The 27,029-nt window shown below is 33.9% G+C and overlaps 1 protein-coding gene across 2 annotated transcripts in view; it reads left to right on the plus strand.

Annotated features, from left to right (window-relative positions):
• ATAD1 (ATPase family AAA domain containing 1) overlaps positions 1 to 27,029 on the plus strand; it is a 55,943-nt gene that overhangs the window by 19,983 nt on the left and 8,931 nt on the right. For both annotated transcript variants that reach the window (XM_014864356.3, XM_044754882.2), the window contains 6 exons: positions 2,484 to 2,582; positions 4,509 to 4,629; positions 9,667 to 9,867; positions 16,350 to 16,456; positions 21,508 to 21,597; positions 24,295 to 24,345. In XM_014864356.3, coding sequence (XP_014719842.1) covers positions 2,484 to 2,582; positions 4,509 to 4,629; positions 9,667 to 9,867; positions 16,350 to 16,456; positions 21,508 to 21,597; positions 24,295 to 24,345 — 669 coding nt within the window. The remainder of the gene's footprint in view (positions 1 to 2,483; positions 2,583 to 4,508; positions 4,630 to 9,666; positions 9,868 to 16,349; positions 16,457 to 21,507; positions 21,598 to 24,294; positions 24,346 to 27,029) is intronic.

Raw genomic sequence — 27,029 nt, forward strand, 5'->3', positions numbered from 1 at the left:
TGAGGAATATTAGTGTTTCAACAGAACATGAGCTTTGAAATTAGGCAAATAAGGGTTTGAGCTCTGGTAATGCCAGTTCTAGCTGTGTAATCTTGGCAGTTCTTTTAATTTCTCTGACCCTTGAGTTCCTCATCTGAAAAATGAGAATAATTGTAGCAAGCTCTCAGAATGGTTTTGAGGGCTGACAATAAAGTAGCCAGCACAGTGCCAGGTATGTGGTAGGTGCTCAATAAATGTTCATTTCGTTTCTGTTAGTGTTATTTTTTTAAATTTTATTTATTTATTTATTTTTGAGGAAGATTAGCCCTGAGCTAACATCCACTGCCAATCCTCCTCCCTTTGCTGAGGAAGACTGGCCCTGAGCTAACCTCTGTGCCCATCTTCCTCTACTTTATATGTGGGACGCCTGCCACAGCGTGGCTTGACAAGCGGTGCATAGGTCTGTACCTGGGATCCAAACCAGCAAACCCCAGGCTGCTGAAGCAGAGCGTGTAAACTTAACCATTGTGCCACCGGGCCAGCCCCTCTGTCAGTGTTATTAATGCCACCTGAAGACGTTGTTAAATGTCTGTTGTGGGGGAAAAGATTCTAGGTAAACTTGACTACAGCATTTTCTATCTCTATAAACGTAAACAACATAGTTGATAATTTTTATTTAGGAAATCCCAGATATAAAAAAAGGTTGTTGTTATTTAAAACAAGAGGCAGTTGTGGCCTAGATATTTTAAGGGGGACTAGTTAGTGGGGGATAAAGCAGGATTTCTCAGCTCAGGACTGTTGATATTTTGGGCTAGATAATTTGGGAGTGGAGACAGTAGGGGACAGGTTATCCTGTGCCTTCTAGAATGTTTAGCAGCATCCCTGTCTCTGCTGACTAGATTCCAGTAGCAGCCTCCCCACTACCCAAGTTGTGACAACCAGAAGTATTTGCAGACATTGCCAAATGTCCCATGGGGAGCAAAATCACCCCTGGTTGAGAACTATTGTTTTAGATCATGGCCTAAAAAGAACACATGTGGGATGACTTCACATGTATAGAAGCATAATGAAAAAGAAGAGTAAATTAATGTTATTATAGATACTAAAATAGGATACCTTTCATAGCTGACATATAAAAAGATTTAAAGTCAGTGAAAGAGAACTTATTTACAAGAAAGGGATAAAAGAACGTGGAAAAGGCTACTTTATCCATTGATTCAGTAATTTTACGAGGAGGGTAGCTAAATAGGAAAAATGATGTGGTTTATAGCACATATGAAAAACTGCTATATTACTAGGATATGATCAACACACATTTTTCCTAATCCTCTAACTAATCCGTAATGCTGTGTGATGTAAATTTCCTTTCAGAGCAGCAGTACCCCTGATGAACAGCAAGATCTCATATAATCAAAAGTATTTTAGGAAAATGTAACAACAAAAATTTAGGTAAATATGATTTACCAGAACACCTTCATTCCTAAAAATGTTCACTTAATTGAAATTTGAATATGTTATCTATAGATTTTTAAAGACTCATTAGTGGTCACAAATTCCCATCTTATAATTGGGGAAACCAAAGTAATCTGTGTACCGGTGAGAGTATGGGCTGTAGAGTTGGGCTGCCTGGATTCGTATGTTGCCTCTTCCATTTGCTAACTTTTAACCTAAGGCAAATTATGTAATCCAAGGTGAACTTCAGTTTCTCTTACTGTCATGGGGAAAAATTGTACCTGCCTCATAGGATCACGCTGAAGATTCAATGAGTTGATTCATTTACAGTATTTTGGCATAATATTTGGCACACTCAGTGATTATTTATCATTATCATCATTTTAATCAAAAGCTTTGTTGCATTGCTGGAACTCATAGATTTAAGGCTAGTTTTGCTCTGCTCTAAAGTATATGCAAGTGTACTTCTAATTCAGAATTATTTTTATTATCACTCATTGCCTAGCCCCAGGAATTGACTTTAACTAAAAGGGACAGCAATCTCAGAATAATTTGAAATTAGATAGATATGGACATTCATTCTAGATACCTGGGTAATTTGAAGGAAGTTTGGCACCTGTTTTCAGATACTCTATTAATTTAAAGAAAGAAACTCCATTTGTCCATTTCTTAATATCCTTAACTCCTCAGTCTTTCATTTTGAAGTTTTATCTGCACCTGTCATGGTAGTCCTACTAGGAAAGAGGACTCAGGTTGGACCCTAGAGTCTTATTGGAGCAATTCAAGGCCTTATATATGTCTCTACAATCATGTACCCTATTTTCTTATTTCCCAAAAGCTGATTTAAATTGCCCTGGTTTCTGTGGAGTAGACCCTCAGATCTTTTCTTTACCCAGGAAAGGCTTACGATTGAGAAGGATAAGATCAAGGAGCCTAGAATATCTCTGGATAACTCTATATATCCATTGCTTTTTAGACTTCACAGATATCTGTTTTGAAGTCCTAGTATCTAAATATCAAACTAAAAGAGGTTGCTTGTTTCTTCTTTCTAGGCAGAAAAATTGATGAAGCAAATTGGTGTGAAAAATGTGAAGCTTTCAGAATATGAAATGAGTATTGCTGCTCATCTGGTAGATCCTCTTAACATGCATGTATGTATCTTTAATCTTTTAAGATTTTTTTTGTCTGTCATTTTGTGTCGGGTCCCGAAGACCGTGACCAAGTGTGATGATTCTCTAGGAAGAATCACAGGATTCAGCATAGTCATACGCAGGAATATGATTTATTACAGCAGAAGGATACAAGGCAAAATCAGCAGGGAAAGAGGGACATGAGATGAGGTCTGGAGGAAATCATGTACAAGCTTCCTAGAGTCTTCTCTCACTGAAGTCACCCAGGATGCACTTAATTGCTCCAACAGTGAGTTGTGAGAACACGTGTAAAATGCTATCCATCAGGGAAACTCTTCAGAGACTTAATGCCCAGGGTTTTAACTGGGACTGGTCATGTAGACTCCATCTTCCTAGCATCTACCAAAATTCTAGACTCCCAGAAGAAAAACAGGTATTCATCATAAACCATATTGTTTGCACAGTTTAGATACAGTGAGCTGTTTTTATAAGGGAATAGTGTGAACTTTCTCGAAATTGAAGTTCCCATACTGCAGCCAGAGGCCAGCCTTGCAAGCAGGTCTTTCTAAGGATAATAGTCTCAGGCTTGCTATGTTAACTTTTTACACGTTTGTTTAGTTAATCTTATACTTTTATATATTTACCTTTGTGGCATATAAAATGTACTGTTTTAAGTCATGTGGATATTTGATTTGGAGTTTAAATGTAGATTTTACTGATAAAATATGATAGACAACACAAGATTCTGAATCGCAGTTTTTCCATGCATGGCCTTGACAGATTATTTCCTCTTTGAGTTTCAGTTCCCTCCTGTATAATCCAGGGGCAGTGTAATACCTCCTCTACTTAGTTCAAAGGATTATTTTGAGGATCAGAGTAATGTAATTTATAAACTCTAAAGTCCTATGTGAATATTTTGTAACAGCAGATATAAATAAATTTTGTAACAATAGGTATAAATAAGTGAGTAGAATGAAATATGATATCCTTTTCTCCAAATCTAGGAAATAAAAATCTACGTCTTTTACTATCTATGTGCACAGAGACATACATGCTCCCAGAATTAATCCTCTGAATTTGATTTATAAATTTACAATGGTACTTTCTTACCTATATTTCTACCTACATTTGTGTCTGACTAAGGAGGTACCCAGTTTTTTTCATAGCTATAGTGAAACTGTGTGATGATTTTTTTCAGATTCGGCTGTTGGTTTTCACCTTTTTTATTTTAGATGGTAAAGAAAGTAAATCTGTTGTAAATATTACTTCTGACGGCCCCACCTCCACCCCTTTTGCTCTATCAGATTAGAGCTAGATTGTCGAAGATTTTTTTTAGGTCGTTTTAGGTTAGTTTATTTCCAAAAAAATTTTTTTAACTTGAGTCAGAAGGCTTTAAAGTACACAAGCTGTGTCTGTTTTGGAAGTATGTAGTATCTCCTATTTACTGTTTATTAAGACATAAGTTTTGACACAATTTTGATTAATAAAATTCAGAAATCCAGTTTGATGGATATAGACCTTATTTCAAAAATTCATGACTGTTGTATTTGGCAGCATCGTATATGAATTAGGCACACTCCTGTTGAGTTCTTCCCCCTCGGCCAGTGCTGAATTATCTGTCTGAGCTGGTTCTCAGTCTTCTTGGCAGAGTATTTCTCCCTCTTAAATGGAGTGAATTCAGTTATTAAATCCCTGTGGAATTTTGAGTGCTGGCCCTAGTACTTTTTTTTAATAGTAAGTTGTTGACTATTAAATTCCTTTTTACAGTTTCATAACAATTTAATAATCTCATTATTACTGTGAAAAGTCTTTACTCGCATTAATATAACATTTTAATCTTTTGTTATGTGTAATTATCAGATTAATGTTTGCCAGTTGAGGGGCATTTTTTAATTTCAGTGAGTATACATTACTTGTGAAACTCATGTTGATTTTACCTTTTATCAGGTTACATGGAGTGATATAGCAGGTTTAGATGATGTCATTACAGATCTGAAAGACACAGTCATCTTGCCTATCAAAAAGAAGCATTTGTTTGAAAATTCCAGGCTTCTGCAGCCTCCAAAAGGTATGGCAAAAGTTTATATTTGCTAAAGCATTAAAAACTTAGAAAACATTGAAACTTTCTGCCATTATAGAACTTGATGGATTTTCAAGAGAATGCTGAGATCGTGTGAACTGTTTTATAAATAATAGTTTTAACATAACTGCTCATTCTTTAGCTTCCCAAATTTAGATAAATTTTTTTCCCTGTAGTTACGTGTCAAAATAATCCCTTTATTTTAAACTCATTTTTATTACTTCCAAGTAAATGAGATTTGGGAAATCAAAGTTAAAAAACAATCCAAAATCACAATATAAGTTTTTTTGTTTTCAAGATAAGACTTCTTTTTGGTGTTTCACAATTCTAGTGATTTTTTTTCTTTTTTGTAATCTTAATTATTTTTAGATTTCAGTGATTTTTTTTGGGAAATACTGAACTACAAATGAACTAGAAGTTAAATACTACTTTTTTTTTTTTTTTTTTTGAGGAAGATTAGCCCTGAGTTAACATCTGCTACCAATCCTCCTCTTTTTGCTGGGGAAGACTGGCCCTGAGCTAGCATCCATGCCCAACTTCCTCTACTTTATATGTGGGACGCCTGCCACAGCTTGTTTTGACAAGCCATGCCGTGTCCACACCTGGGATCCGAACCGGCAAACCTCGGGCCGCTGAAGTGGAATGTGCAAACCTAACTCCTGCACCACCGGGCTGGCCCCTAAATACTACTTATTTTTAATAAAGGGAAACTTCTCCTATTCCTGGATAGCCATCACTTTGAAAACCTTAGAACTCAAGAAGTGAGAGTACTTATGACTGCATCCTTAAATGTAGTACTTTTATTCTTGTTCATTCAAATATTAATCATATTTAAGGGTTAAAGGTGATTGAAATGGAGCTTACATGATAATTGACAGTGGGAGCTAAATAGAGGTGTGTTACCGTGGCTTTCAGATACAAATGCTATAGGGTAGCTTATTTTTTTCCATTTAGTGGAAGCTTCTCTTCCACTAACTAGACAGGTTTCCAAAACTAGACAGGTTTGATTTATGTTACTAGTCAAGACTGAACTCAAATTATTAGACACAAGGATTTTTCAAAAAAAGTGGGATTTTTAGAAATATCAAAATAGCGCTATGTGTAAGTTGTAGTTGCTTATAATCATACTGATTTTGAAGCTGTATCATAAGTGCATTAATTTATATTTCAAACGTAATTGAAGCCAATACCTGTACATTTTTATAAAGTAGATGATTTTTGTTTGTGAGAGAGAATGACAGTTATTACCAAAAGTGACATGTTCTTTTCGTTAACTAAAACAAAACTGTTTATTATGTATTTTTTTTATTTTCTGAAACAGCAGAGCTGCTTTTTTCTTTCTAACAAAAAGCATTTAGTTTATTTGGGTTTTTTCCCCCAAAGAAAATTTCTAATTATTTATTTGAGCCCAGATCAAAAAAGTAAGGTAAAAGTTGGATTATTTAATTATGTTCTTGACTAACCTCTTCCAGGTTGTTTGAGTCTGAACAAAAAAGAAATTTTGTGAATTTCATGTCTGGGTTTCACAATGTTAGTGAATTGAGGAAAGTAAAATGTTTTTTATATACTCTTAGAGAAAGCTCCTTTTCTCATCAGCGACGTCTCAGTCCAGGTAATTGGGTGACTCCACCAGTTAGACTTGGTTTAAAGCCCTGATTAGCATAAAAGATACAAAATTATGAGGGGATACTTGTTATGGTTAAATCTGCTGCTTATTTGAAAGCATTATCCAAAACTGGAGGTGGCTCCTGTGTGTATTTAAAATTTTTCTAAGTTACGTGAGTATCTCCTGATACGTAATCTAAAGTTTTACTTTTTGAGCTTTTCCAGGTTTGCATTTTTGGAAAATTTTTTATCAAGAACAAAAGCTTGAAAAGTCATTGATTTACTTGTTGACACTCAACATAAATTGGATATTAGTGTACAGAAGCAGAGTATAAGATCAGTTGCATACCATCCTTGTTCCATTTTTGGACTGGAAGTAGGTTACCTCGGTTAGAGTCATTGCTTTACTTCAATTTTATGTTGTCCCTGGGGAGTTGATTGCTTTCTAAGCTGAAAGTGACTGCCTCACAGTCTACAAAAAGAAAATTTGAGAATACCTTGTTATGTACTATCCATGCAACACGTGAAATCATACTAACTAATAGGATCACATAGAGCTGTTATGCCTCTAATTGGTTATAAGAAGATGCCATAAAATATTGATGCTTGTATTAAAAAAGTAACCCTTTTTTTCTCCAAACATTTAAAAATTTAAAACAGTTAAAAAATGCTATTTAAATACTCCATGGCTCTGTCTGTAAACTCTGAATTCAGTAATCATTTTGGTGCATAAGTTTTATGTGAATGTCATCATATTCCATGTGTTGATGCATTCTTAAAAATGTTAATCACCTAAGAAAAATATATTTTGAAAAATTGATTTTCTGAACCTATAAAGGCCTACATTCCCCTTCCTGAGTACTTTATATTAAAATAGATTTAATTTTTAAAGATATTTATTTTTCCACCATTTGGACAAAATTTTTATTGAAGTTTGAAAGTCACTAAACTAGTCCAAAAAAGAAAGAAAAATTGTTCACTAATAAGGTAATATATTTGTTACTAATGAGGATTATCTCTAATTTGGATCTCTTTGCCCTAATACTTCTTTTCTTCATCCTAAATCTTTTATTTGCATGCAGTACTTATAAAGCAAAGCCCTTACCAAAAACATCCATCTTAAAAAGGGATTTAAATTTTTAAGCCTTACAAAGCTCCAGATAAACAGTTATTTTGTTGAAAACAGTTATAGAAGTATTAGACTAAACTCAAAAAAACTAATTAAAAGGTTTCAAAACTAATAAAGCCTAATGCCCCACATTCCTTTGTGGAACCACTCATTTACCACCCTTCATAAATATTAACATTGTGGAGTCTACTTCAACAAAGGGTATCAAGAAGGTGCCACTTTCAAATGACATTATTGCTGGACTCACTGATAACATGTTAAATGAGACAATATGAATCTTAGTGAAACTTAACATGGAGAGAAATGGTGATAAAACAGTTGAATGAATAATTATAAAGCTCACACTAATGTAACTAGCACCTGGGTCAGGAAGTGAACTTTGCTCCTCATATGTATCTTATCTATCACGGCGCCATCCTCTAGAACACTATGAAATCCAGAAGCTTTCATTGCATGTTGAATCTTTAGACATTAGTAAATAACTGCTCGATTACCAACACTAATTATAATCCCTGAAGAGTAATATTGGGAAAACTTAATTCTGCTAAGAAGTACCAAAACTAAACTATTAGGAATTAAATAATCAAAGGGATAAGTGAATACTTCAAAACAATTATAACATTCTAAGCGTACTGCATAAGTTTATGAAGTGATGGTGTAGCTACAAAACCAACAAAATATGAAGACTTTTTGCATCAGTACTTCTAAAAATCCTGAGATTCAAGTAATATGTATATAAATGTTTGCTGGTGGATCTGCATTCCATATTAAATTATGCTCAGAATGATAAATGTAATAATAATTACAAGCTTCTGCAGTCATCCCATATGTTTTCAGCTTTATTTAAATTAAATTCTCTTAGACCAGTTTTATGTTGTTCACATGAGCCATCCAAAAGAAAAGTGTCAGTAGAAGATTTAAATTATAACTGACTTAACTAAATTTGTAGCACTTACATGAACTTAATGAAAAATTGCAAACACTGCTTGAAAATATTAACATGTACTGGCGAAGTTTATGGTTTTAAATTTTAAAATCAGCTTTAGAAAAGTTTAGTTTAGAATGATTAAACTTGGGTTAGTTTTGAGTCTTAAGAATTACTAAGCCCACTAGAAAAATCTGTGTATGCTTGAGGAAAAGTTTGAACATTAGTTTGAAGTGCTTGATGTGAAAAAAATTTATTAGGTTTATGGAATCAAGCTCAAGTTTCTTATTTTTTAAAAAAATGAAAATTTTTGTGAGGGAAATTTTATATAAAATATTTACAGTCATGCACTGCATAACAGCATTTCAGTCTCAATGACAGAGTGCATATACAACAGTGGTCCCATGAGATTAGTACCATGGAGCCTAGGTGTGTAGTAGGCTATACCATTTCGGTTTGTGTAAGTACACTCTGTGATGTTCACACAATGACAAAATCGCCCAACAACACATTTCTCAGAATGTATCCCTGTTGTGAAGCAATGCATGACTATATTTTTCTTCCCTTATATTTTGTATTTTATTTATGTTACCTAGTAATATTTTGGATACTTCCAAATCCTCTCCATTTTACCCAGCGTGCCTCCTATAGATATTGTTGTTCTTTAGGTGCTATATTACATGAGAAAAGTTGAGAAGCTCTGAATTAAGCAAATATTTAAAGAGGTCTACAGATTACAGTTTTTGTCAGGCCTGTCTGTGGATGATCTATAGATAGAGCCATAATTTTAATATTATATGAACTTAGAACTACTATAGGGAATGAACTACACCTCATTTTAGTTGAAAAACAGTTGGTGATGATTCCCAGAGTACTCAAGACCCAAACCTGTTTAGATCCCTTATATGTTAAAGAATTACCTTAAAACTTAAGCCTCCCAGCAACAGCAAAACAGTGTTTGCTGCATTCTGTTTTGAAGTTGTCAGTTTTCTCTGGGCTGTTGTCACTGTGCTATAGTGCTCCATTAGGTTGTGAAGGTAGAGGGTGTTAGATGAGTTTATTTGCCAACCATTGACTGAGTGATGTGAGTTTGGATGTCAAGATGATTGTCTTTAGTATCCTAAACTGAACCTTTTCATGAAGGGAGGAGGCACAAGGGTACTGTAATCCCAAGTACATGTCACCCCTGACACTGAGCTGAGAATATGGTGCCTTCCTTTTCTACTATAAAAAATGATTAGTAAACACAAGTGAATATTGGGAAAAATGTTAGTGTGGGCAGAATTATTATGTTGATTATCACTTAAACTGAAGCAAATGGCTCGTTCTCTTCAAGGAAATAATAAAATAACATGTTGCTTTCCAGGTGTTCTTCTCTATGGGCCTCCAGGCTGTGGCAAAACGTTGATTGCCAAGGCTACAGCCAAAGAAGCTGGCTGTCGATTTATTAACCTTCAGCCTTCTACACTGACAGATAAGTGGTATGGAGAATCTCAGAAATTGGCTGCCGCTGTTTTCTCTCTTGCCATAAAGCTACAGCCTTCCATCATCTTTATAGATGAAATAGGTATGCTATGTTTTCTATGTGAGCATTTTAAAACAGCCTTTTTAAGGGTGATATTAAATGACCAGATAGAGTTTTTAACATTTATTAGGCCAAATTAATAGAACAAAAGAGATAACCAACATCTTAATATGCTATGTATAATTTTTGTGTTATGGAGTGAACCATAGTCTATTTATTCCCCTGCTTGATAAGTTTTTTCATTCTTTTCCCTCTTTCAAACAGTATGCAGTGAACTTCCATGTACATGTTTCCTCAGGCACTTGTATTTCCAGGGTAGATACCTAGAAGTTGAACCGTTAGGTTGTATGAGGTCTCCATCTTCAACCTCACTAGGATTCCACTTGTTGAAAATGGTTATACGTGTTTTCACTGTCACCAGTGTATAGGTTGCTTCCCTTCATAACTCCCTAAAATTAATTTTTTCACACATTGTTAATTTTTGCCAATTTAAGAACATGAATTATCTCATCATTGTTTTAATTTGTATTTCCCTGCTTATTAGTAAATTTGGACATCTTTTAACATGTTGCTTAGTGATTTGGGTTTCCTTACTTGTAAATTACCACATTTCTTTGGAGTTATTTGCATTTTTCATGGTAATTCTTTGTTCATATTATCATTGCAAATATTTTCTAGACTGGCTTGTCTTTTCACTTTATGATGGTTTCTTATACAGAGACTTAAATTTAAATGTGTGTAGTTACATTTATCAGTCTTTTTTCTTTATGATTTATACTTTCTGTGTCTGGTTTACTTCATTATGCCCATATTCTCCTTATTTTTTAAATATATAGTTTGAAGTAGAAATCTAATTTTATTCTTTTTTCTTTTCTTTTTTTTTGGTGAGGATGATTGTCCCTGAGTTAACATCTGTGCCAATCTTCCTCTATTTTGTGTGTGGGACACCACTACAGCATGGCTTAATGAGCGCTGTGTAAGTCCACACCTGGGATCCAACCCTGTGAAGCCCAGGTTGCCAAAGCAGAGCACGAGAAATTAACCACTACATCCCTGGGCTAGCTAATAATTTTATTCTTTTTCATATGGACTGCCAACTTATAAAATCATCTTTCTTTGTATGTCATGACTTTTTACATTAGTGGACTTTTCTATATTTTATAGATCATCAATATTTTTGTTCTGTTCCTGTTACAGTAAGTTATGTATATATGATAAAGCTATAGTAATTAAAACTATAACTTTGAATTAATTATGCTATTATAGTTATATGTAATATAGGCTACATAGAAATAGAGAGAAAGATAGGTTTAGATATATAGTACTTTGGTTACTTGTTGCCTTCTGTATCTTTCTTGTCAATGTACTCCAACTGTTTTAGATTTTTGTTGTCCATTTTGTACAAAAGAGCATATATCTGGATTTTTAAAAAGTTTGATCTAAGACTTTTAACCAGGTAGTGTGGTTAGTTTGCCTTCATTTTGATAGCTGATATATTTAGATTTATTTCTACCACATTACTGTGTGCTTTCTATTTACCAATCTAGTGGACTTTTTTGCTTTTTTAATTTCCTTTTCCCTGATACAAGTTTATAAGTTATATATTCTTTTTCTTTTAGTGAAATATTTAGCATACCTACTTGTCTTAAAAGTCTAGGCTAATCATTTCTGCTTTCCTTCCTCCCAAATAATACAGGGACCTTGGAACTCTTGAACAGTAATTGTTCCCTTCATCTCTTACATGTTGTTGTTAATGTTTTCTCTTATTTTCTACCCTCCATATTTTTATTTTTATACTGGCAGTGCTTGTTTAGAGACCCACGTTTGTCTTTTTTTTTTGCTCACTGTTGCTTCTTGTACCTGCCTTTTCTGGATTTAATTACCTTCTTACTGAAATCTGTTGATGTTCTTTCAGCAAAGATCATGAATATAGTGAATTCTGTCTGTTTTGTGTGAAAAAGTGTTAATTCTACCTTTACTCTTAAATGATACAGAATTATTTTCCTTCAGCATTTTGAAACTACAAATCCATTGTCTTCCAGTCTTTCTTGTTGATTTTGAGAATTCTACTTATAAGCTAATATTTCTTTGTAAGTAATCCATTTTTTCTCTCTAATTGCTGTTATATTTTTATATTGTTCTTCTATTTGATTATGGTTTTCTAGGTCTGTATTTATTTTTATTTATCCTGCTAAGACTTACTGTGATTTTTAATCTGAGGATTCATGGCTTTCGTTAATTCTGGAAAATTTCTCAGCCACTATATATTTTTGAATGCTGCATGGCTTTCATTTTATTAAAAAACAAAACATATTCTTCAACTCTCTACTTAATTTTTAGTCATTTTCACAGTTTCATCATCTGTCTCTCTACCATACTTCATCAGTTCTAAAACATACTGTTGTACTTTTTTTTTTTTTTAACGTTTTAACATCCCTGGAGTTGGGATAGCATGTTATAACTTAATAGGCAATGTTTTTTCTTCTAGTATTATAATTTAATTGGCAGCATTTTAAATTTTTTGTTGATACAAAATAGTGCAACTCAAAAATCAATCAGTAAGTTGTAAAAAGCAATTGTGTTGCTTGTCTGTCTAATCTCAACAATCATTGAGTTTGTATTTTGTTGATTCTATTTGAACTTTAGAAGTTTTATTTGGTTCTTTTTCAAATTTATCTTTTTTCACTGTACCTTGCTCTTTTGTTAGAATTTCAACCCCTTTTATGTCTTCAGAATTTTAAACATACTGTTTTTATATAGTTTTTTTGGATTGTTCTATTGTCTGAAATTCTCCTTCTCTTTTATATTATGAAGTCTTTCATAGTAATTTGTTTCCTTATGTCATATCTAACATTAGTTGGCTTACGGTTTGTTTTTGTACCAGAATTCTGTGTTGCCTAAGAAGATCCAGAGTAGTTTTTCCATCTTCAACTTAGAACCTCTGGGGTCTAATCGCTGAGGACCAATTTCTATGATAATTTCTCAACTTGGACGTTCCTGGGTTGAATGGCAGTACAAATTTAGACTTCAAGCCTGAGACAGAGCCCCTCTGGTCCTGGTTTTTTATTTTTCAGGATGGACATATTTCCCCCCAGAGCCCAGGCCAAGACAGACAAGCTTCCTTAACTGTCTATAGTGGTGAGCAGAATTTGTTTCTTGTCTGCACTTTCTGTGAGTGTACATCCTTTTGAGAATCTTGGCTTTAGCATGAATATTAACATCAAAGCAGAACCTTCTGATGCTACAGATGCATACCTGTTATGTACACAAACACACACACAAACAGCAGTGTAATCACTTCAAGTTCTTACCACTCTTATTTTCATTTCACTTTTATCCTGAACTCTCGGATTTGTTTCCTTGCTTTCTTGCAATCTCAGATATTCATTAACCTTTCTTTTTTTAATTACTAGACTTTTTTTGAACAGTTTCGAGGTTACAAAAAATCGAACAGAAAGTACAGAGTTCTCATATACTACTCCCCTCATACACAGTTTCCCCTATTGCCAATACTTTGCATTAGTGTGGTACATTTGTTACAGTTATGAACCAGTATTGGTACATTATTAATAACTAAAGTCCGTGTTTATATTAAGGTTCATTCTTGGTGTTGTAGAGTGCTGTGGCCTTTGACAAATCTACCATTATAGTATCATACAGAATAGTTTCACCACCCTAAAAATCCCCTGTGTTCCACCTATTCATCCTTCCTTCCCTCCCAAACTCCTGGCAGCCACGGATCTTTTTACTGTCTCTATGATTTTGCCTTTTACGGAATGTCATATGGTCTTCTGTAGCTTTTTCAGACTGGCTTCTGTCACTTAGCAATATGCATTTAAGGTTCTTCCATGCTTTTTGTGGCTCGGTAGCTCATTTTGTTTTATTACTGAATAAGTTCCATTGTATCTTCTTACCACAATTTGTTTATCAGTTCATCTATTGAAAGACCGTATTGGTTGTTTCCAGTTTTGGGTGATTATGACTAAAGCTGCTAACGACAGTGATATGCAAGATTTTGTGTGGACATGTTTTCACCTCAATTGGGTAAAAATCTAGCAGCACAATGCTGGATCGTGTGGTAAAACAATAATTAGCTTTTCAAGGAACTGCCAAAATGTCTTCCAAAGTGGCTGTACCATTTTGCAGTTCCACCAGAAATAAATGAGAGGTCCTGTTGCTCTGCGTTCTCTCTAGCACTTGGTATTATCAGTTTTTTGGATTTTAGCTATTCTAATAAGTATGTGGTGGTATCTCATTATTGTTTTAATTTGCAGTTCCCTAACATATTATGGAGCGTTTATTTGCCATCTGTATATCTTCTTTGGTGAGGTGTCTGTTCAGATCTTTTGCCCATTTTTTAATTGGGTTCTTTCTTATTGTTCAATTCTAAGAGTTCTTTATATGTTTTGGATACAAGTTCTTTATGAGGTATGTGTTTTGTAAGTGTATTTTCCCAGTCTGTGGTTTGTCTTTTCTCTTAACACTGTCTTCCACAGGGTAGGATTTTTAATTTTAATAAAATCCAACTTAGCTGTTTTTTTCTGTGATGGATTATGCTTTTGGTGTTGTATGTAAAAACTCATTACCTAGCCCAAGGTCACCTAGATTTTTTCCTATATTATCTTCTAGAAGTTTTATAGTTTTGTCTTTTACATTTAGATCTGTAATCCATTTTGAGTTAATTTTTGTGAAAGGTATAAGGTATGTGTCTTGCTCTGTTTTTTTGCGTATGGATGTCCAGTTGTTCCAGCAGTATTTATCAGATGTTGTGATTTATAAGAAATATACATTTGGTCGTTCACATGACCTGGGCTTGCTGTTGGGCTCTGAAGTGGAAGGCTGGGGATGGTGGGTAGTCTTGTAGGACTGAACCCTTAACCTGTTAGAATTTGATGCTGTCTCCAGGCAAATATTGTCAGAATTGCGTTGAATTCTCAGACAGCCTGTTGGTATCTGAGAATTGCTTGTTGGTATAGGAAACGCCCCCCTCCCCACATTGGAATTGCTCTCAGAACACCAGAGGAGATATACATTAACTTTTTTAAAAAAATGCTTTATCTAGCTTTTTTGTTAGTGTTTACATACGTCTTTTTCCATCCTTTTCAGCATTCTGAGCCCTTATTTTAAAAGTATGTCTCTTGTAAGCAGCACACAGTTGTTTTTTTTTTTTTCTTTTTACATCCAGTTTAGTATCTTAATTGTGTTCTCGGAGACTCTAGACCATTTACATTTAGTTAATTACTGATATAATTAGGGTATTTATACTTATTCAGCATTTTAAGTTTTTCATATTATTTTAAGCAGCCATCTTGTCAGAACCACTTCTTAGTAATGAAGATAATTTAGGAATAATTAATAGCAGAATTACAGTGGTTAAGTAGGCAGCTGAACTTAGACAATTTGTCTTTAAAAAAAATAAGCAATTTAAAAATGACTGGATTTTCTACATCCGTAATAGATGGGTTAGTTTGATGCATAGTCTGACAGTAGGACAGATTGTACAAAATTGGAACTATATAAGAAAATCGAAGGTATATGTTTGCCATCACAAGACTGTCATGTCATGGTAACATATTTTTGCTATAATTACTTTTTTAAAAAGGGTTTTTCTTGAAGCTTGGACCTAACACATTACAAAGCATTTTTGTGCCGCTTACATGTATGACAGACAGAATTGAAGTTGCAGTTTTAATGCTGAAATATGAAAGCTACTCAGAAATGCCAGTGATTTGAAGGAATATAAGACAAAACATTTGAAACAGGATTGTACTAGAAAATCTAGGATTTATGTTTGCTGTCTTTTTTTCATTCTTAGGATGTGTACCACCTTTCACTCTTTTCATTCTAGAAGGAAAATGTTTTTCCCCCTTTTAAAAGCGTTTCATGTTCATTATAGATAATTTGGAAGACAAAGAATAATTCAAGAGAAAATTTAAATTGTCCTTAAGTCTGTCACTGAGAGAGAATCAAAGTTAATAGCATTTTGGTGTATTTCCTTAAAGGCTTTTTTACCCTGTATAACCTATGTACATGCATGCTAACATGTGTGTTTTAAACCATTTTCTGTCCTACATTTTCCCACTTAATAATGCTTTGACGTTTTCCAATGTCATCTTTATTTGTTACCAGGAAAAGTGTGTGAGGAAAAAGGATGTGACCCCATAATTAAGAATACATAGGATGCAGATAACCTGGAAAGTTAGAGCCAGAGCACACACACTTTCCTCCCAGATACTACTTGATCCTTTTCCAGCCTTTCAGTACCATATCCTTCACTTCTTTTATATATGTTGGCATGAATGTATTTTTAGGAAAGAAATGAAGGTTGTGAATTGATTATGTATTAATTTGACCAATAATTTGCCAAAATTGTTATACCAGAACAGTGTGTAAAAAGGCATAGTTGAACCCTTTTCTTTGTAATCCTTTCATAAAGTTGTTGACTTTTGATTAATGCTTTGAAATTATATAAATAGTAAATAATTCATTATTAATTTCTAAGGTTAAGGATTTTTTCCTTCTAGACTCCTTTCTACGAAACCGCTCAAGTTCTGACCATGAAGCTACAGCCATGATGAAAGCTCAGTTTATGAGTCTCTGGGATGGATTGGATACTGATCACAGCTGCCAGGTATTTGAAGGAAATCTGCCTTAAACTTGTGGTGGTGGTAGTAGTGTTGATAGAAAATTTGTTGGGCTACTTGTTAGGCTTTTTTACAAAAGTCTTTTTAGTAACTATTTATACTTATCATTAAGTGATGGGGATCTGAAAGAATATGGTTTGTATACATTTTCATCAATTTTGAAGGCTTCATAATGAAGAAAATGTTATTAGATTGCTTAAATGCCTGAAACAAATGCAATAGAAGAGAGAAAAGAGAATAAAAGCCTCTCCTTGGAATTTTCAGAGCCATTATGCCAAAGAAGAGGAAATGACTAGTGGTTGTGGGTATTCTGTACGTGTTCTTTTGACTCTTCTCAGTTCTTATGTTACCTACCTCATTTCCATTTTACCATTTTTGTTAGTTGCTAAAACTTACACACTGCCCACTTCCTATCACATGTACCTTCCTTTCGAATCCCAATTTTATGCCAGACAGTCTTCTATCCTAGGCTTTGTCTCTTCCCCTGGCAAGGCTGTGAAACCAAAATTAAGGTTCCCTTGGCATTGCACCCAAAGAGAAAGCCAGCTGTGTTGTTCAGTTTACCTCTTTGGGTTCCCATTTTCACTTAGTTTGTCTGCTTTGAAGAGGAGAAAGAAAAAAAAATTTATCCAGCATGTTTGTTTTTCTGCCGTATTACTGGAAATGGAAGTTCCGTAACCATTTTTCTGTTTTTTATTTTTTTCATGAATCACCTATTTATATCTCATGGAAGAATTTTGGAAAAGTTAACAGTGTTCTTTTGTTATTTTAACTTTAGTAGGTATTTTCTATTTTGTAATCTGTTTTTGCCTTTTTAAGAATATCGTATATTTCGTATTACATCTTTTATCTCTTTAAAAAATTCAACCATTATTTCTTCAGTTGTTGTTTCTTCTCCATCCCCCCCATGTGATCTCGTTATGGATTGCCAGTTGGATGTACCTTATTTATATTCCATGTGTTTTAACTTCTCTTTCATATTTTCTCTCTTTGTGCTACATTCTGAGTAATTTCTTTGCCTCTTTCTTTCAATTTGATCATTCTGGGTTCAGTTGAATCTCTTCTGCTATTTAACCCTTTCATTGAGCTTATTTTTTCAGTTATTATATTTTCAGTTCTGGAAATTGTTTTAAATTCTTTTTCAAGTCTGCTAGGTCAATTTTGATGGGCTCTTGCCCATCAGCTCGTGTTTCCAGTTGGATTAGAAAACAAGAGCCTTGGCATCGACTAGCTGTGGGAACTTGGCCAAATTATATAACCGCTCTGTATCTGTATAGAGGGAGTAATATCTATAAAAAGTGAAGGATGGTGTCTACCTCGGAATTACCGTACAGTTTTAAAGAATTAATCTGAATAAAGTGCTTATATTAGTGCTTGGTATATGTTTAATACATAAGAATTTGCTGTATGTTTTTTTTATTATTTATTCCTTTAAATATGTTAACATACTAATTTTATGGTTTGTATTAAATAATTCTAACTTATGACTCTTTGTAATCTGGTTCTGTCATTTGTTTGAGTTTATGGTGGCTATTTTCCTCTGTGTTTTTTGGTTTCATGGGAAAAATCATGTTTGGTAGCATTTTGTGAACTTTTGGAATCTATGTTGAAGATCTATTGCTCTAAGAAGATTTTCTGTTTATCTTCTGCCAGATTTTTTTTCCCAACACAAATAGGTAAATTCAGGTCTAAGATCCGTGTTAGCTGGCTGTGAACAATGAAATCTGAGGGATTTCATGTGTGTTTATGAGTTTATATGTCTATCCAAGAACCAGTGCTTGCCTCTGCTGAATGGATTTTCTCATATTTCACCATGTTTCTCTGGCTGCAGTACTTAATGAGTCCTGGCTTTATGTAGGGTGGTTTCTCATCGGGCTTTCTGGCCTGTATGGTGTCCAGTGCACACCCTACTCTCTAAGACCTGTGTCTGTCCATATGGTATGTGGGCAACTTCTACCCTTGCTTACCTCATTTATGCATAAGCTTCACTGCTGGCTTCAGCTTAATTCATTTACCTTTTTTGCAGATTTGTCAATTATTTTAATTCTTTTATACTTCATTATTTTTATGTGTTCTGTAGCCAGAGGGTTTAAGTATCATCTATGTCCACCACATTACTGTAAACCAAAAGTCTGAACTGCTTCATTCTCAAGAAGAAAATTAAGCCATGTCCTTCTACATCCCCTTTATGAAAGTATAATTTCATCGTAAGGGAAAGTTGCCTTTAGTGTTTGTTGGATGATTAGAGAAAAAAGCACAACATAGATGAATTTAGGTGACATTAATAGAAACAATTTTTATTAATAATTGGTTCTGATAAATCTATTCAATGGAAGTAGTTTACAGCTTTCCAAAAGCTAATTCTTGTCCTAAGCAATAATATTTTAAAGCACTTAGACAATTGAATAGTTAGCCCATGTAAGAGAAAATAGTTTAATATTATATTACATCCTGTTAGAGTATAACATTCACCTGTTTAAAGCCAAAGAGAGACAATTGGGTGAAGTATACTCCAGAGCCTCTTCATCCAGAGCCCCACAGCATAGCTCTGATACAGCATGGTTTAAAACTCAGTTTTCAGAACCATAGTTCCTTATTAGACTTATAGTATTTACAATTTTCATTATGACAAGTTTTTATTTGAGGGAGCAAATAAAGGTGTTGCTTTTTTAGTAAACTCCATTAACAATTGTTTTAACGTTTTTTTGTGTTGAGGGGGTTACAATGGATATTACTAATTTGAATAAAAGTTTTAGATATATTCTTCTTTCATACGAACCAGTTAGCTTTTCTCTAAAGTTGTCTCTTCTATGTCGAGGGATGAAGCCCAGTATCCGGGCTAGCTTTCTTGTGTGTATGATACAGCTACAAAGGAAACAGAAATAGTTGAATGGCCCAATTAAACCCATTACCATTGCTGGAAATCCATATTCTTCACCTTGAGATGAAGGCGTGAGACATAAAAGCTAACACTGTTTTTAGGCTATTCATTGACATAGTTCAAGTTATGAGGCCTAAAATTAGATCTGATTATTTAAAATGTAACATGATAGTTTCCTCATATTTTGTTTTAAAAATTTTAAAGTCTTAACTAATACTTAAAAGGTGCATTAATTTTGCTGCTTAAGTACTAAAAAATTATTGTTTCTTCCCATTTTGAATTTTAGCTCATTTGCATTAAATAGAATTAATGTATGTATAAAGTTATCTGTTTTTACCTTAAATCACTCCTTAACATTTGCTTCTTTAAGTGAAACTGTAAGTGATTTCAATCACTCTTGCTTTTTCATCAGGAATATCTGTTATTATCCTGTACGCATTTGTATTTGGATTCCTTGATCCTAATTTTTAGCATTCCATCTTCCATACTGGGTTTTTGTATTTTGTTTGTTTTGTTTTAGGCTGTTTGTTTACCTAGAATGTTTCTCAAAATGCAGCCTATTTTTCAAGTTTTTTCAGGTATTGCCTCAACTACAATGCCTTTTGTGATTCTCTGCAACCTAATATGGTCAGTCTTCAGCAAGCTTCATGTCGCTTAGAATCTCTCTTTTAACAGTTAATATACTCTGTCTCAAAATATACTTATACTCATCCTTTGTCTTACACAATTCATTTGATCACTTTTAAGACTTTGTTTTACATTTGGTAGAAATTTTTCCTTCTTATTAATTTTGTAGAGTTGTAGAAAGTAGAAAAAAAAACAGGTAAGAGCATTTAATATTTTGATTTTAGGACCACTTAACCCAAATAAAAAATTGCATTATCTTGTGGAACTAACATTTCTCAAATTTATATTTGTATTTATATTTGTTTCCTCTAGGTGGCAACCTCTCACAGTTAATCGAAAGTAATTTGGCTGTTGAATATAAAGAGTAGAAGCAGAATATAAGATTGAGTGGATCTTTCAAAATGTTCTGGAGTTAGATTTTAGATTATTTCAAAGATCTGAGACTTCTTAGGCTGAAATAAAATAATGTTAAAGAAATAAAAGTTTCCATAGAATACTGATACGTTTCATTATGGGTAGCATTATTATTACAGTAATGGTAACATTGAAGCCCTTCAGAAATTAACTTGTTTTGTTTATCTTTGTCTTTGTTCATGTTGATTTTTCATCTCTGCGTCCTTTATAAATAAGTAACATAGACCCAGAAATTGGCAGGGCCACCAGCATTTTTTTTTTAAAGATTAGCACCTGAGCTAACAACTGTTGCCAATCTTCTTCTTCTTTTTTTTTTTCCCTGCTTTATCTCCCCAAATCTCCCCAGTACATAGTTGTATATCTTAGTTGCAGGTCCTTCTAGTTGTGGCATTTGGGATGCTACCTCAACGTGGCCTGACAAGCAGTGCCATGTCCCTGCCCAGGATCTGAACCGGCGAAACCCTGGGCTGCTGCAGTGGAGGATGCAAACTTAACCACTCGGCTATGGGGCCAACCCTTTCTTTTTTAATTCTACCCAGCATTTTGCTGTTTGTTTTTGTTCTCTTGCTCTTGTTTAGAGTTGGATTGCTTAAGTTTTTATTAGCATTGAGAAGCTATCACCCACAGTGCTGATAGTGTCATGGGATGCTGATGGGAAATCTAGAGGAAAAAATACGTTATATCTATTACTAGTACCAGAATCTTCAGCCTTAAGGGAAGTGTTTCCTTACTATTATTATTAAAGGACTTGAAGATTCCCGTCATATATATTCCCAAGCTGTAACATAAATGACCATGTAGCCAATTAAACAACTGTATTTTGCAAAATATAGTAGTTTTAAAATTTTTTATAATTCTTCAGTAACTGAATAATAATTATTTTAGTTACTAACCATTGCAATGCTTCAGTTTTACCAGCTTTGCTGTCATTTCATCTATTTACGATTAACTTCAATTTGTATCTATAAATATTTGAGTGATACTGGATTAAAATCAGATTTCTTATAGAAGATTTAAATGCCATTGCTTTTTTATACCTTCTAAGCCTTAGTAATAGCAACCTAAAAGGAGTATTATTGGTAGATTTAATGCCTTGTATTTTCTTTGTATATTTAGGTTATAGTGATGGGAGCTACTAATCGTCCTCAGGATCTTGACTCAGCTATAATGAGAAGAATGCCTACGAGATTTCATATCAACCAGCCTGTAGGTGTTTTTGAATGTTATTATAAAGTTAAATATTCACTTTTTTACAAGTCTTTACCTATGATTTTAAGAAGAGAATGATTTTTTTAACAGAACTTAATTATGACAAGTAGAGAAGGAATAGAGCAAGAATCTCCATGATTGTTTCTTTATCCTTTCCACTCTCTTCCTCACTTTTTTAATTTCTTTTTTTTCTAAGATCAATACTGTTTGCTTCTCTTCAAAGTATATGATTACCTCGTTTGCCTAGCCACTTTAGTGCTTTTCTTTAGAATGTAGCAAGTTATCTATGGAAGCCACATAAGAAAATCTAAATTATAGCTCTGGTTTAGCATAGGACAAAATTAGGGAGATTGAGGTTAAAGAATTGTTGCGTTCAAAAGGCCTGACAGGAAGAACAACTGGGATTTATTTGATTAATTATTGATGGTTGTAATCAGTGTTTTCCTCTGACAGAATTAATGGTTAACCAGTAGCTAAGAGATTACACTTTAAGAACTCGAATGAGAGAGTGATATTAAACAAGTACTATTTTTTTCTAACAGTCTTTTTTATTACTTAAGAAAAATCCTCAAGTAGATGATTATAACTTATTAATACTCTATAACTTTTGCACAAAACCCTTAAATCTTGAATTTTGTCTGCCTTTAGATTGGAGAAGAAAGGGAAATAAAACATGGTTGGTAGTAGAAGGTATGCTCCATACAATCAGCATGTTACATGTATAGCCATGTAGAGGAACTTTTAGTGTCATGCCTTTTAAATTTTGAAATAAAAATATGATCATGCCATTTATAATCTCTGGCTAAAAATCATTTGTCCCATTTTATATTCTACAATTTATCAGATTAGTTTGTGGCAGTAAACCTGGTTTTCTAAAATTGATGAGTGTGGCCTCTATAAAATTACTCTGATTACCTGTTTGCTACAGCTACAACGTCTGGTTCATCTGAGGGGATGCACATGCTTAACCACTCTCTTAGAAAATTTACCTGATAAATCAATGGGGAAATTTTTTAACTTGATGTAAGAGTGTGTAAAATTTATTTAGTATGACTAATATTTAGTAAGCATTAATATGTGTCAGACACACGCTAGGCTCTGGTGAATGGGACGTGGCCCCTGTCCTCAAAGAATTATGTTGCTGGGAGGCCAGACACATAAATAAATAATGTAAAATGTACTTTACAAGGGCATTTTTAAAGAATTGTGAGAACCTGAGGTGATAATGAAAACTAATAGTTCTATCTGAGGAGTTAGTGAAATTTATAGAATCCAGGTAGGCCTTGAAGGATGGTGGGAATCTGATAGTCAAATGAGACAAGGAAGAGTTTTCCTGCCAGAGTGAACAAAGATGTGGAAGCACACATTTATTTCTGATTTCTGGGGGTAGTTCAGTTAGGGCACCTGGAAAATAGATGGAGACGAGGCGTGGAAGGTGGACTGCTGCCAGGTTTAGATGAACTTTGTATGCTTTGCATAAGAATTTCCGTTTTGTTAGCAAGACATCTGAACATTTGTTTTTAAAATTAATTTACCTCAGTGGTTCTGAAGGTGGAGATTACCTTGATAGAATCTCTGCCTGTAGTCCAATAGGAAACAGATTTTTGATGTACAGTGGAATAGAACATAGGATACAACAGCATGGAAAGTAGCCTTTACTAAAGTTGTGAGTTTAATATGTTAATTGTGTGAGTTATCAAAATGGGTTGTAACAGATTTTATCAAATTTGTTATAAATTTGTATACTGTTAATGTGAAACTGAGATTTTTATCCCCTTTTCATTCTGTTTTGAGCAAATATAAATACACACGCACACATACTGGGCTATTATTTTTCTTGTTGCATAACTATGACGTCAAAGTCTATGATTAACCTTACCTTAAAATGTCTCTCCAAGATAGATTTTATTAACAAAAAGTAGTTATTGGTGATCACATAACATACCAAATTAACCTTCATACGTAACACACTTGAATTACAGAAACAGCGGGGTTTGGTTTTGTTTTTCAGGTCATTTGATTTGATACTCATTGTAACCAGCTCTGTTTTTTCAATAGTTGTGGGAAAAGAGATGCGTTCAGCCACAATAATTTTTAAAAGCATTTATATTTACTGTATATGTAAGGGATTCTATACAAGTTTCTATTCTCTGGTGTAATAATAAGGCATCACTGGGGGGAAGACCATACAAGCATATAAACAAATATATTATCAGGGCTAAATTAAAGTTCACTAATGTAAATTAGTGAACATGGAAGTTACATGTTGAAATGGAGGAACTGAAGGGGTATCGTGGCCATCTCTTCCACTTACTGGTAAAATTTTATGGCAGTGGTGAGTTTTTAGAAGTTTCCTAAATGAAGAAAAGGAGATTTGCAGAGCTGCAGATGAAAGACCCTGGTAGTCACAAGTATTCATTTACTCACTCAAGAAACATTTAAGGGCGTGTTATTTCCCAGACATTCCGCTAGGCACTGGGGATTCAGAATAAGATCGTTCAGTAGGACAGCCACAAATGATTACTGTAGAGTCTAGAATCTAGACCATACTTTAGCCAATAGTTTCCATGACCTCTGTCAGAGTTTCATTTCCTGTAAGTATTGTCAGGTAGCTAAGAGGGAAGGAAGAAATATTAGGAAAACTAGTTGAACTTGTTTTTTAAAAAATGCTAACTGGAAATTATCCTTTTTTAGGCTCTAAAACAAAGAGAAGCAATCCTGAAACTCATCTTGAAAAATGAAAATGTAAGTAGAAAAATGCAGTTTTTCCCTGTCCTATAAATGTGATGTTTATGTTCATAAAATCATTTTAGAGAGACATGAAAAAGGAACCTGAGAATAATGTAGCTTTGAATTTGACGTAAATTATTGTAAAACTCTTGGCTGCTCATGTAACTCAATAACTGTGGTGTATTTGAACTAATTAAAGATAATCTGCTGTTTAAAAAGCCATGTGTTTTTATATCATCACAGTAAAATCTTCTTTAATATTTTTCAGACTGTTTTCCAGTTATGTAAGATATGCTTATTTTTGTACGGAGGTTGTGGGGGTTTTTTGGGTTTTATTTTTTTATTTTGTTTTAAGATTGGCACCTGGGCTAACAACTGTTGCCAATCTTCTTTTCTGCTTTTTCTTCCCAAGTCCCCCCAAAACATAGTTGTTTATTTTAGTTGTGGCTCCTTCTAGTTGTGGCATGTGGGACGCCACCTCAGCATGGCCTGATGAGCAGTGCCATGTCCTCGCCCAGGATCTGAACCAGCAAAACCCTGGGCTACCCCAGTGGAGCACGTGAACTTAACCACTCAGCCACGGGACGGGCCCTGGTTTTTATTTAATTGCACTATTTTTTGAAGATGGAATTTAGATTTTAAAAAGTATGGCAATCAAAATCTTAAATAGCTTTTGTGTTTAAGTTTTTAAAAATATGTAATATAGTCATTTCAAAAATTTAAAAATATATATTAAATAGTATGCAGGAAAGAGTCTCACTTCTTCCCCTATATTTCTTCTGTCTCCTTTCGGATGGTGTTACGCCAATACAAGCAAATTAAAATACACTGTTATTCATCTCCCCTTTTCTACATAAATCATATTAAACTGTGTACGGTGTTGGTGCATTGCTGTTTTCACTTATCTTTGAGATCTTTCCATATTAGCTTATAGTTTCCTTATTCTCTTCTCTCTCCTTTTTTTTTTTTTTTTTTTTTTACAATGCATAAGATTCCTTTGTGTGGATATACCCTAATTTATTTAGTCAGTCCCATATTGAAGGACATCTGGGTTGATTCCAGTCTTTCACTATTATAAAATGCTGCATTGAATAACCTTGTACATATGTCATTTCACACTTGTGCAGGAATATTAGTAGGGTGAATTTTGCAGAAGAGGGATTGCTAGATATTTATCATTTTGGTAGCTATTGCCAAATTGTGTCAGTTTACTCTTATACCAGCAGTATTAGTGTGCCTCTTTCCCTATAGCCTTGTCAACATGATGGGTAGAAAGTGGTATCTCATTGTAGTTTTAATTTGCATTCTTTAGGGATGAAGTGATCATTGTATGCTTAAGAACTTGAATTTTTTTCTGTGAAGTAACTGTTCATAATCTTTGCCCATTTTTCTAATGCAATGTTCTTTTTCTTACACATTTTTAGGAACTCTGATGTATTAGGGAGATTTGCCCTTTGTCTATACAATTTGAAAATATTTTTCCGAGTTTGGCTTTTGATTTTACGAGGGTGTTTTTTTTTTCTTTATAGCTTCTGGGTTTTGAATCTAAGTTTAACAAGGCTTTTCCACTTCCACATTTGTAAAGGAATTTTGCAACTCTTGGCTGTTCTTTTTCCCAAAACTCTATAACCAAGTATATTTTAATAACATGGTATTCATCACTTTCCTAAACTTCATACCTAAACTCACTATTTGAGCTTGCTCTCCAGACTGAGAAACCAAATGGATTCCCATGGTGAGGGATACTTGTAATTCAATGATTTTGCTCCTCCTCTGCATCACCATCAATCCCATGGCTAATTCTGCTCCATCTATACTCTATCTGCTTCACCACCTCCCGTGTTTTCCTATCATATCTCATCTGTAAATATTTTAGTTTTATCTCTAAAAGACAGAATTCTTTTCTTTTTTTAACCTAACCTCATTACCATTATTATACCTAACAAAAAATTGACAATATTTCATTATTATCATTGAATATCTAGTCTGTTCAAATTTCCAGTTGACTCCTAAATGTCTTTTTTTAACCAAGTATTTGACTTGAGATCCATATAGAGTTCATAATTTGCAATTATTTGATAGTTTTAAAATCTCTTTTAATCTACAAGCTATAGATTCTTCCTTTATCTCTCTCTCTTCCTTCCTCCCACTCCCTTTCAATTTATTTGTTGAAAAAACCAGATTGAATTTGTCCAGATTTTTCTATAGTCTGAATTTTGCTCATTGCACTTAAATTGTTCCTCTAAAATTGGTGGTTGGATCAAGAGATTGGATGAGATTCAAATTCAGGTTGTCAGGGAGGGGAAACAGGACTACTACTTAAGTAAAATTATATTCTTCCATTAGGAGATACATACTATCTGGATGTCCTTTATGGTTTTATGTTATACATTTAAATCTTTGCTATATTTGGTATATATCCAGATACTCGTGTGAAATATAAATGAAACTTTGCTTTTGATTTTCCAGATGGATACCTAGTTTTCCCAATACCAATTGTTGAATAGTCGTTTTTCTCATTAGTGATGCCACCTTTATTGTATACTCAATTCTTATATGTACGGGCTGTTTCTGGACTTTGAATTCAGGTGATTGGTCTTTTATGTCTTTATGCACCAGTACCACACTATTTTGATTATTGAGGCTTTATAAGTTTTAATAGCAAGTAGGGCTAGGCACTCCTTGTTGTCCCCAACCCA

The sequence above is a fragment of the Equus asinus genome, chromosome 2, assembly GCF_041296235.1.
Source record: "Equus asinus isolate D_3611 breed Donkey chromosome 2, EquAss-T2T_v2, whole genome shotgun sequence".
Lineage (NCBI taxonomy): Eukaryota > Metazoa > Chordata > Mammalia > Perissodactyla > Equidae > Equus > Equus asinus.